At 37.7% G+C, this 12,924-nt stretch overlaps 1 protein-coding gene across 3 annotated transcripts in view; it reads right to left on the bottom strand.

Moving 5' to 3' along the window:
* Positions 1-12,924, bottom strand: part of ASAP1 (ArfGAP with SH3 domain, ankyrin repeat and PH domain 1) — a gene marked incomplete at both ends in the record, with an annotated part of 132,326 nt that overhangs the window by 54,587 nt on the left and 64,815 nt on the right. For all 3 annotated transcript variants that reach the window (XM_080339328.1, XM_080339329.1, XM_080339330.1), the window contains 5 exons: positions 7-92; positions 830-959; positions 1,502-1,551; positions 1,891-1,965; positions 9,886-10,031. In XM_080339328.1, coding sequence (XP_080195454.1) covers positions 7-92; positions 830-959; positions 1,502-1,551; positions 1,891-1,965; positions 9,886-10,031 — 487 coding nt within the window. The remainder of the gene's footprint in view (positions 1-6; positions 93-829; positions 960-1,501; positions 1,552-1,890; positions 1,966-9,885; positions 10,032-12,924) is intronic.

Raw genomic sequence — 12,924 nt, 5'->3', positions numbered from 1 at the left:
ACTTACTTGCATTGTGCATGATAATACTTAATAAGGTTCTGCAGAAGGTCCACACCTTTTTTTGTCTTGATTTCATTAACTTTAATGAGATACTGTACAGACAAAGAAAAACGTGTTGATAATCGCGCCACACAATCTTCGACAGTTTTCAATCAATAAAACATCATTTGTTCAATTAATTATCTCTCTGTTTAACCTGGGTGCTGACCCATAAGCTACTAGACCTCCACAGTTAATCAATATATGTAACAGACAACAGTTTATTTGGCTATCCGTAAGAAATGTAAAACATCCCAAAACATAAAACAAATTCAGGAAAAAGTCTCCTCTTTCACAATTGTCTGAAGATGCTACTGCAGTAATTACTGAAATATCCTAAAAAATATAAATACTATGCAATTTAAAGTAATCATCCCTAAAATGTAAAGAGAGATACTAATACAAAAAGCAGTTTTACAGAACTCATGTATCACTAACTTATCATCATTAGAAATTTCAGAAAGCACATTGGAAGACAGAGAAACAATATTTCCTGAACAGCTCAAGCATAAACCTGAAAAAATAAGAAATAATTTGATAGCATATTTTCAGCTTGAGAACCTTAGCATAGTAATCTAAAACCAAGGAAAAGTAATAAAACATAAGGATGCCAAGTTTTAGAGCGTTGCTAAAATAACTACCTTTACAGTGCTGTAGTATGTGACACTGAAATATCTCCCTCCCTCCACCCTCATTAAATGACAAAGTAGGTTTCACCACCTTTAAGTGAGGCCCACAAGGTACTTTTAAGTTACAGTGTCATAATGAAAAGCTGAAACTTATTTCTTACTTCACACATCTGTAGCTGAAAGAGCCGTCTCTCCTTCTCCATCTCCTCTGCTATCTCAGCTCCTGTTATTTCCGTTCTTATCATCCCATGCTGTTTTGCATGTTCTCTTTTTTCCTTTTCAATTTTTGTACTGAAATTTTAATTAGAAAACACTTTTGAGAATTTCTTCTATTACCATGTGATTTAAACTATGATGTGATCTAGTATTATATAGAAAAAAAAATCAAGAATTAATAAGCCATTCTGAAGATCAGTTTTTCTGTAATACCAGAACCTATATATGTTTTTAAGTTTCTGGATCCCTAACATTCTGTGAAGTCTGTGAAACCTGTGAAGTAATGGAGTCATGCAGCTGCTCTACCTCATGTTAATTCTTTTCTCTAGTTTGTATGCTACTTGGGGAAAACATTTTAAAATCCCATTCTTTCTGTATTACGTGCTCCATTGCCTTCATCTCTATATACTGCGCTGCAGTATATATACTGCTGACTTGGAAGGAAAATGGTAGAATATCTTAATCATGTATTTTTCATGCTCCTAAGACTGGAATTGAGAAAAACAATAAGACAGCACATGATGTTTAACACCTACACTAAATGACATGACTTCCAGTCATTTAATTGTCAGCGAGGGGAGAAGAAAAAGAAAAAAAAAAAGGAGGAAAATACTTACAATTTGGTTTCATAATCCTTCCAGGCTTTGTCAAAAGGCTTTTTGAGGTCCTTAGGAAACAAAAAAAAAAAGGCTTAGAACATTTGTAAAGCTTTCTCTGTATAGTTATTAAGTTACAAACAACAACTTTTCAGACAGCAGTTAGAAAAAATACTATTTTTGAATCTCGTAAAGTGTTCCTTTCTTGTGCACCTTAAGACAGGAATTTACAATGAAATTCTAAAGTAGCATCAAGAGTCACGCCAATTCTGAATTTTTCTTTGGACAACAAACAGAATATTAATTGATGCCAACATGAGAAACAATTTCATGGGTGGATGGAAAACAGACACAGGATGGATGAACCTGAAAACATTTCCCAAGATAAAAAGCTAGTTTTTAACACTTACCCCTTTAACACCTTTTAAGTCTCCTTTTAAGAGAGAATCCAAAGTGAAAATAACATTGTGGCTTAAACCCTGTAGCTAAAAAGAAAAACATTATACCGTTAAAATTCAAAAAGATTCATTATAGTTTTATCAAACTACTTCACTAATGAAGTTGCAATCACCTGAAAAATTCTAAATTAATAGTAAAGTCAAGTCTGGGAAAAACTAATAAACATTAACTTGCATCAGACATAGAAGCATTGTAATTAATCTTTACTTATATGGAGTGATGTAAAACCAGAATTTTAAAAATAGCATATAAGCCAAGTTCTGAAAGCATCTCAAGTAATCTTCAGTCTCTTGAAGCAACCATTTGAATGTTGCTTAATTATTCAGGAAGCAAATCAGTTTTGGGAACAAATGTTCCTTACAGCCTCCTGAGCAGGAAAAAAAGGACCTGCTGCGCCACTGGCAGGTACCACACAAAGCACTTGCTAATTCAATCACCAACAAAAGCAGTAACAAGAGTCACCAGATCTTTGATTATTGTTCCTTTTCTTGTCACAGAATCACAGAATGGTTGAGGTTTGAAGGGACCTCTGGAGATCACCTAGTCCAACCCACTTGCTAAAGCAGGTTCACCAGAGCAGATCACATAGGAATGTGTCCAGGTGGGCTTGAATGTCTCCAGAGGAGACTCCACAACCTCTCTGGGCAGCCTGTTCCAGGGCTCTGGCACCTCACAGCAAAGAGGTTTCTCCCCATGTTCAGATGGAACCTCCTGTGCTTCAGTCTGTGCCCACTGCCCCTCATCCTGTCATTGGGCATCACTGAAAAGGGTCTGGTCCATCCTCTTAACATCCACCCTTGAGATATTTATAAACATTGATGAGATCCCCCATCAGCTTCCTCTCCAGGCTGAACAGACCCAGCTCTCTCAGTCTCTCCTCATAAGAAAGATGCTTCAGAGCCCTAAACATCTTTGTAGACCTCTGCTGGGCTCCCTCCAGTAATTCCTTGTCCTTCTTAAACTGGGGAGCCCAGAACTGGACACACTACTCCAGATGTGGCCTCACCAGGGCAGAGTAGCGGGGAAGGAACAACCTCCCTTGACCTGCTAGTCACACTCTTCTCAGTGCACCCCAGATACCATTGGCCGCCTGGGCCACAGGGCATATTGTTGACTCATGGTCAACCTGTTTTCGACTAGGACTCCCACGTCCTTCTCTGCAGTGCTGCTTTCCAGCATGTCCATTCCTATCCTGTACTGGTGCCTGGGGTTATTCCTCCACAGGTGCAGCACCCTACACTTGCCCTGGTTAAACTTTACCAGGTTCTTCTCTGCCCAGCCCTCCAGGTCTCGCTGGATGTCAGCACAGCCTCTGGTGTGTCAGCCCTTCCTCCTGGTTTGGTATCATCAGCAAACTTGCTGAGGGTGCACTCAGTCTCTTCATCCACGTCATTGATGAACAGGTTGAACAGGACTGGACCTGACACTGACCCCTGGGGGATTCCACTAACTACAGGCCTCCAACCAGACTCTGCATCGCTGATCACACATGGAAACCTGACATCTGCTAAAATGAGACTTGAAATTTCACCCTGTTACATGCGTGTCTGGTTGATTACATGTTGAGTGGAAATGTCCCATTTGTGTTTGTCAGTCTGAGGGCAGAAAAACCTCCTGCTGTGACCCTCTCTGAACATGTACAGTGTGTACGGTTCCTGAAGAGCCATGATCATAGGAAAGTGGATCAATATTACCCCAGGGTCGTGAAAAGTCTGTCATCTCTTCTGCTCCCTTCACATCTCAAAATACGCCATGAATTTTTAAGTTCTTTGTTAAGGAAGGATGGGGAGAAAGATGGGAAGGCTACAAAACAGCATAACCTCTGCTTGTTAACCAAAAAAGTAAGGGTGTTACATCAGTGGTTTTAATCTGTCACATACACGACCCAGCTCCTCTCTCCTATAAGGTCTCTTGAGCATATTTTTGTCCCTTAAACTGATTTTTAAGAGGTTTTTGTGAAACAGGCAAGCCATACAGCTACGACTACCAAAATAATCACTCAAGCTGGTTCTCCAGATAGAACATTCCATGCGCAAACTCCTCATCTACTCAAAAAACATGTATAAAAAATTTAATATTGCATTTTATCAAAAGTGACATTATGCAATTTAAAATACATGCACATAAAAAAATTCAAAGCAATCTCACTCTTGTATCATGGTTTATTTCTTTCACAGTAGTAAAATATAGTTGCCATGAAACAAGGCATGACCCACATGCATTCGCTGCTGTTTTAAGAGCCAAGGCCTCTTACCAATTCACAAGCAACTTGTACCATGTCATTATTTACAAGAACTACATCCACTATATGTAAAACAGTGAATCTAATGAAGGGAGATACACTATCAGCCCTTCACTGAAAAGAAAAACAAAAAACTCAGACTTGCTTAATTCTCCAAATCAGTTCCCTAGAGATTCCTGCCAAACCCGGCCCCGCAAGCTCGAGCGCGGTGCAGTCACCCGTTGTTCTAACGAAGATACAAAGCAGTTCTTGAACTCGATGTGCATTACCCTCTGGAAAGCACTGAGGTCCCAGCAGGGCAGAGGGGAAAGAGGATCTTTTGAGCACAGGTTATTATATAGTTACTTAATTACCACCTAACAGCTCGTCAGCCACCCATCCAGTTTTGTTCCTTTGTGAGAGCTTGCAGATATCACAAATTATTATTATTATTATTATTACTATTAGATGGATTCGAATTCAGAAAACATGACACACACTTGTATGTTCACATTCATGGCATATTGAGAACTGTTTTGTATGCCCAGCTCTGGGCCCCTCAGTTCCAGAAGGACACGGAACTGCTGGAGAGAGTCCAGCACAGGGCAACGAAGATGCTGAAGGGAGTGGAGCATCTCTCTTATGAGGAAAGGCTGAGGGAGCTGGGTCTCTTTAGCTTGGAGAAGAAGAGACTGAGGGGTGACCTCATTAATGTTTATAAATATATAAAGAGTGAGTGTCAGGAGGATGGAGCCAGGCTCTTCTCGATGACAACCAATGATAGGACAAGGGGCAATGGGTATAAACTGGAACACAAGAGGTTCCACTTAAATATAAGAAACTTCTCAGTGAGGGTGTAAGAGCCTGGACCAGGCTGCCCAAGGGGGTTCTGGAGTTTCCTTCTCTGGAGACATTCAAACGTGCCTGGACACCTTCCTGTGTAACCTCATCTGGGTGTTCCTGCTCCGGCAGGGGGATTGGACTGGATGAGCTTTCAAGGTCCCTTCCAATCCCTGACATTCTGTGATTTTATATTTTTAAAATTCACAAAAATCTTCTCTTCAAAAAGCATTCACGGCAAGGTGAAGGCAACGGGAACACCCTGAGCTGCCGCCTCAGACAATGACACGACCACAGAGCAAAGCTCTTCATGGCTTAAAATATCAAGATCTGAGAAGGGATTTTCTCCAGAATTGCAACTACAAAATTAATGCTCAAATATCAATTTTGGATGAAGCAAATAGCAATGTCATCACTTTCAGTGATTAAAAACCAAAAAAGACATTTTTCTTTATCTGTCTTCACTAAACAAGTTCATAGCAGAAAATCTAAGCTTTGTTTTGATTTAAAGAGCTAAGATTTGTTTTTCTTTCTTCTTGCCTCCAACATTTGCATGTGATCCCCACATATTATTATTTCATAACAGAAATAAAAGGAGCCAGGGAATTTGCAGAGGATTATGCCTTTTTGCAATTTGTCCTCTGTTGGCTTTTTATCTCAATATATCATAACTAGCAACTCCTTAGTAATGTCAATATTGTTGGAGAAGGAAAAGAATTATGAGTATTAAACCAACACTTGATTAAGGTAATACCTACTTTATCAATACACAGATTACAGAAAATGCATTATTGTTTTCATTCTCAAACATTTTAATCAGTTTCCACTTAGCAACCTTATATCTCAAATGTGAATTTTGAGAAAAAAAATATTCAAAAGATTTTAATCCCAGTCTAGTTTGTAAAAACAGAGAGAAGACAAATTTCTGGAATACGGAGGGATATGGCAGACTTCAAGGATTTATCAGGGCAGGGCATGAACAGCTGCACATTATTGTAGCTCTGTAGCTTTTTTCATTTCTCCAAGCGTACCCATTAAGGATAGCCAATTCAAGCCATTAATACTTGGCTTGAAAACACTGAACAGTAGCCAGTTAGTATGTCAGCTAGGGGAAAAGAAAAGATAAAGCAATCAAAACAAAACACCACCCACAAAAATCAACACTGCTACCACCCCCCCAAAATAGCAGTGTATTGCTTCAATATGGTAAGATTTTGGAATAATTTATTGCATAGTTGAAGACGTGATAAAACAGTAGCCCAAATGAATTGGAAACATGTCTGAAAACAAAGCAGAACAGTCTCTATCTAAAGCAAAATTAAGGCAAAAAAACTGAACAGATGGAAATACATATGATAATTTGGGGAAGAGGGACATGAGCAGAAGACAATTTGCCCACAAAGATTAGCTGAGGACTTTTACAGGAAAGGGAAGTGGGAAAACAACAGGCTTTAAACATTTGGAAAGAGCCAAACACTGTGCAAAATTTCAAAAAACCAAGTAATCTGCAAGTGCTCAAAATGTTCTTCTAAAAACTCATCTAGACCAATTTAAGGATATCAACACACTCATAAATCACATGCACAGGTCTCCATACAGCTTTCTAATGCACTGTTATAGTGAATTACTGCATAAAGAATGAAGCCTGGAATAGGAAAGGAGGCAGAAGAAGCCAAAAGCAGAGAAACTGATTCTGGTAGAACCCTCAGAGGTCACCAAAAATGTGTTGACAATGGTTAATCACAATGCAACTGCATTTGAACAATGTTACGGAAGTGGTAATTGTGTGTCATTCCTATAAAATAATCTTGAAAACAAATAAAAAAATGCCCAAACACTCTGAGATGAGATATTTAAATGTTTTAATTTTGAGATGTTATATTTAGCGATAACATCGGTTTATAGCAAAATCTGCATAGCGACTTATTTGGTTTTGTTAAAATGACTAATGGATTATACTTTTATTGTTGACCTTATGTCCAGAACAATCATTTTACAACGATGGTTTCCAAGAGTTGTACATGTAAAACAAGGTGCTGGATTTACTCCATAGTAAGTGATGACAGCAACTACATGAAAATGAGCCTCAAAGTGATCATTCTATAATTCCTTCACACAGAAGAAGATAAATTATCCTGTACCATCCTCATGAAATATGCATAATATCACAACTCATAGGAAAACATTTAATGAATCATAATTATAAGTTCAAAAGATTTAAATTAAAATAGATCTAAATTTTTGAAGTATTTTTTGTTGCCCACTATGTAGGCCTATTCCTTATTTGGCCTTTATGTACTTAAAGACCGTTCATTATTTTATTGTACATTTATGAAATAAAGCAGTAACAATCTGCTGTATGTTAAAAAAAGTCTATTAGCTTGCCATTCATCTTAATACCTACTGTCATTTTTTTTTCAATTAATTTTATTAACATAAGCCTCAGCACCTACTATGGGGCTCTACCAGTGACATTATAGAGTCCTCCTCTCAACTACTTTTTCACTGTACTTTCTATTTCAATATTATAAAAATAATTCTCTTTTGCTATAATTGTATTAATCAGAATGATGCTTAAGAACAACAGTGGGTCAAAAAAGCAGAAATATCTATCTTGGAGAGAAGAAAGGTGAAAAAGTATTGTTTTTAAAATGCCAAGGCATTTATAAAATAAGCTTATTGCCTATTTGAGACTGCTGAATGATGTAAATTAGGGAATAACCTACTTTAAATCCTGCCAACAAGAATTTAGATAGATAATGCTTCATAGTCTAGCTGAAATAGTACGATGCTGTTTTGAATGAGTGTGGCTTCTTTAGTTAAAAGTTTTTCCTCTTGATCAGCAATACATTAAATTAATAAATAATCCTTGTTTACCAGTTGAAATAAGTTCAAAATGTCTGGGAAAGCCCCACGGGAAATGATGTGGTCCAGAGAGCTTCCAACAAACCTGAGTTCCAAGCCCAAACTGCTCTTTAGCACATATTTCAAAACACCTTTTTTCAATTGTGTGCCAATGTAAGATTAAAGGAGGACAAAATAACACAGAATGACACAAGTCTTCCCAGAGGAAAGCAGGTTCCTCACGTATCTACTGGTCTTTAGAACTGCCGACATTGGAACAAAGGATGATCTGGGTAATAGGCTGGAGCAAAGCTCTTAAAGACTTTGTTAGGGTAGGTGTGATCATCCATAGATGAGTAAGTAAGTGAAGAAGAAGAGGTAAAACTCAGACAGCAGAAATGAGCACAAGCATGAGAGGTCAGACCTGACACCCTGTTCAGAGTGTTGTTGGGGCCTGGGCAGTTCGAGATGTTTCAGTGAATTTACTACTGAGAGAATGAAATTAAAGACTGACATCTATGCTGAAAAAACTAAAGTAATGCATAAGGAGAAAAATAATGCATATAGAATCATGCTTACAGAATGACAATCATCCAGAAAAATGTCTCAAGTAAAAAAAATACCTTGAAGTTAGAACATGGAATCCCTTAAGAACATCAGGCTCAATGCTCAGTAATCATAAAGCAATTAGGGAATAAGAAATAGAACCATCTCCTCCACTTCCAAAACTGGTACAACATCACTAAGAGAAGACACAGAAATTACCCAAAAGGACAATACAAATTATGGATTCACTGAGACTCAGCTTGAAAAGTAACAGAAGAAGGGAAAGGAAGAACAACAGCTACCTGTAAATTCCTGGGGAAAATAGGGAAATTCTTATATTTCTTGTAAGATATAAGAATCAAGGAACAATAAATGCAAGGATCAAGTAAAAAGAAATAGAAATGACATTCCAGAGAGCAGTTCATTTTAGTGTGCTGGAACAATCCACCATGTTCTGTGCCAAGCAAAGCATACATTCAAGAAATCCTTAGACAAATTCATGGAAGTAACACCTACAAGGACTACAAAGCAGAAGGTACCACCTGCAGGCAGCTCCAGCATCTCTGAGCTGAAGATGGTTTTCATGACCAGAGCCCAGACGTTACCTCACACGTTTGCTCTCTTTCTACACTATTCCCTAAAGATTCACTCTTGGGCAACCGGCAGAGCCCGGGCATTGGCTACAGGGACTTCGGATGTGACCTGAAGCAGCTCTGCTCACCCTGGGCACTACAGGAAAGAAAGCCTCTAACATTGCTTGTACTTTACACGCTACAAAGTATAGAGATAATTACTATAAGAAGAACGTAACCTAATAACCATAAGAACAACATAAAACTGAAGCTACCACTTTCTGAATACAACAGCTATCAAACCTAGGAAACATGATTTCATACAAAATGAGGCTTTATTACTTCAGCATTCAAAGATATTTGCTATGACTACAGTTTTATTATCCAGCTTTCAGCACTAAAAGACCTCAGACGAACTTTAGATGAGACAAACCTTTAAACCACCCTCATAAACCTACTATTTAAGCAATGGATGCTTTGTATACCATAGGGAGAATGGTCTATTAACGCCATTTCAGCATGTTTCCCAAACTGTCATCTTTTTTCCAAGAAATGAACATTTCTCTTTTTGAGGCAAGACAAAAAAGCCATAACTAACGGTATTGGATTTTTAACTGGAAAGACTTCAAGTCAGGGAATGATTATAATTAAGGTCTATAAGAAGACCTCTATAACACCCTGAATCACTTGAGAATGATGCCTCAAGTGATGTCTCAACATTTGTATTTTTCTTCTTAACTGCCAATTAACAATCAAACACAGTAAGTGTATAATAACACCCTTTAGAGACAATCTCTGCAGATACAATTGTGTTTGTTTTTGAAAAAAAATGAAAGCATCTCTCAAATTATCATCAGTCATGAAGTTGTTGTATTGTACTTTACTTTGGGAAAAGCAAAACACTAAGAAAGTCTGTAACTCACCAGGTTCTTCAGCAGTGTTGATAATTCTTTAGTAAGCGTGGAAAATTTTACAAAAGCTGTGCCAAGATCTGGATTATCTCGACTTAAAAAATTACTTCCAAATTTATCTAGTACTTGTGCATAGTTTTCTTCGTTTTGAACATGATCTGCAAAAAAATAAGTCAGAAATTTTTTTTCTTGTAGACAGTCTATTATTTTAAGCTTATGTATTGCAATATTGACAAACCAACCGCGAAACAGTAAGTTCAAAAGAGCCACAAGCTACTGCATTTACCGAAAACTACAGTATATTGAAAAGAGCTATTTAGCAAGACATATATATGCTTCTTTAAAATCAGTGACTTGAATTTGTAATACATCAATGAAAGAAACTAGTTATCAATAAAGTAATAAGATAAAATATCAATAGAACAACATAAGTACAGGTGCTTAGTTTGTAATTAACTGTAATTTATAATTGTCTACTGTAATGCAAACTTTTTTTTTTTACTGTAATGTAGGACACTTTTGCAAAACAAATAGAGTCAATAGTATCAGATATAAAATTAAGGAGACCAAGTCTGAACCTGAGTGTAAGTTTAAAAGAAGAATCACGACTTAAAAAGAACCTCTTTTCACCTACTTGTAGAACTGAGTTACCCTAAGAATGGAATGTATATTAGTATGTAGCCAAAGACTTGTTTCAATACATTTAACAGCAAATTGGACATACAGAGAAGTCAGAAGCAAAAGGATGACATTGAAGCCAGTAAGTAAAATCCTTAACTCAAGGATGAAGGAAATTCTGCATTGTAGACCATTGTGCCCAAAATGTTTGTCCTGCTTCTATTATTCTCCTTTCTGGCATCTGTTTGCCTTTTTTGTGTTGTTACTTCCCTTTTAGCATCTTGAAATAGAAAATTTGCCACTACAGCCCTTTGGGACATACTTTAGTACCTCCATCTCTCTTACAGGAATACTGTTGGTATTAATTAAATCAACATTTCACTCTAATGAGTGTCCTAGTCTTATAATGTTTTTTTTTCTGTAAACCACAAACACGAAACCACAGAGCTATTCCGATTAGAATAAATTCTGTGCAATGAAGTGGGGGGGGACGGGACAAGAGAATAGCTGTCAATATGCACCGTGTTTTTCCCCTAAAAACCTGCACGTTTTACATCCTTCCAGTTGTCATATTGCCTGAGAGCATTTGAATTACAAAGGGTGAGGAGGATGACACTGAAAAGAAGGGAAAACCACCCCCCTCACATATAAAAAGAAATCACAATGCCTATTTACCAAAACCAAACCCCGAACTTCACATACCAGACAAGTTACATTCTAAAAATCAGACATCAACACTGAGGTTTTTAAAACACCAAATATTTAATCTTATGTTAATAGGATGTTTTTAATAAGAGTAAAACTGTTCCTAAACCATACCGCTTTAATCAAATAGCTTAGAATTAAAACCAAGGAAACCATTCTTTAATAATAAAACACGCATTTTGTTTTGATGTAACAGCTGTTGCATAAACATACACAGAAGATTTTATCTAAGAAGGAGCTTCGGCTGATGGAGCCCTGAGCTAATAAAGCTCAAAGGTACCCTACTGTTCTGAAGGAAAAGGAAAAATAATGGAACAAGGTCAGAAAGAAATCTGCTACATCATGGAACACCTGCCAGTGAAGCTCTTCTAACCCCACTATATCTCCCAGCATTTTGATTTTAAGTACTTTGTAGTTTCATAGAGCGTTTTCAAAAATAATTTTGTAAAGAGATTGAAAGCATGCTGAAGAAGAGTTCCCTTTATCTGGGAAAAGGCAAAAGAAATTCCGAGCCAGACAGAGGAAGCAGATATAGGAAACATATAGGAAATATATAGGAAATAGGAACATATAGGAAATTCTCAAGAATCCCAGACCACAAATCACCCAAGTCTAGACATGAGGCTTTCATTATGATGTAAAAGGAATACTTCTGTAATTATCACATATATACACCCAAAATTCAAGTACTGTGTAAAAATAAAAAATTTTCAATTTTTACATAAGTATCAACATCAGTCTTTTAAAAGGAGAAGAAACAATTTGTGTTGAAGAGGTGAGGAGTTTCCCTACTTGACCTTAAAGGCACACAGATGAAAAATTCAGCCTGCAACCTATGCCAAAATGCAACACATGAATACCAACATGCTTGCAGCAAACAACATGCTTTATTCTCCCTGTAGGTGCCTCAAAAACACTAAAATGACATCCCAGTGTCCTAACAGAATTTCCTTTGCATCAAGAAAGCTATACTGTGCATGACTTAATGTTTACTTCCTTACACACCAGTACTGTAGGAAGCACTTCAATAACCCTAGAGAGAGGGACATGAACACTAACAGCAGCACACACAAAGTACATTTGACTTCTAGAACTGGCTCTTGTCTTCTCAGCATTGTAAACAAAGCTCAGTACTGCAATGAAAATACAACAGCTTCCCTAGATACATTCTCCTTCTTCGGCAGCTCCCTGAGAGGTACCAGAGGCCCGGACAACAAAGGATGGGCTCTGTACCCTCCTCCAAAGGGGCCATGGGCAGCTAAAAGGGGTCCAGTTACCAGCCCCTCTCTGACGGGATCTGGCAGAACAGCCAGGACATGAGCCAGAGACAAGAATGTCACTATAGAATGGCAGATGTATTATAAACCAACATACCGGACTGCACACAGCAGTATTTTCAGAGCTGAAAGATGCGCATTTTCTCCGCAAACCACACCTTCAACCATCTTCAACACAAAGCACAGAATTTACCTTCATTTTGAGAAAACCCTGGTAGGTTGTTTTCTCCTGTCTCACAACACAGCAACACTGTGGTATCCCTTACTTCTGCACTATAATGTGTGTATTTGGAATTATTTTTTAAGAGGAAATAACAGAAAAAGTCTGAATCACAGAATGTCCTGAGTTGAAAGGGACCCACCACGATCATTGAGTCCAACTCCTGCCCCTGCATATGACAACCTCACAGTTCACACCATGTGTCTGAGGACATTGTCCAGTCTCTTCTTG

The sequence above is a fragment of the Nesoenas mayeri genome, assembly GCF_963082525.1.
Source record: "Nesoenas mayeri genome assembly, chromosome: 2".
In the NCBI taxonomy this organism is placed as follows: Eukaryota; Metazoa; Chordata; class Aves; order Columbiformes; family Columbidae; genus Nesoenas; species Nesoenas mayeri.
Note: the sequence above shows the minus strand (reverse complement) of the source record. Positions and strands in the feature narration are given on the sequence as shown.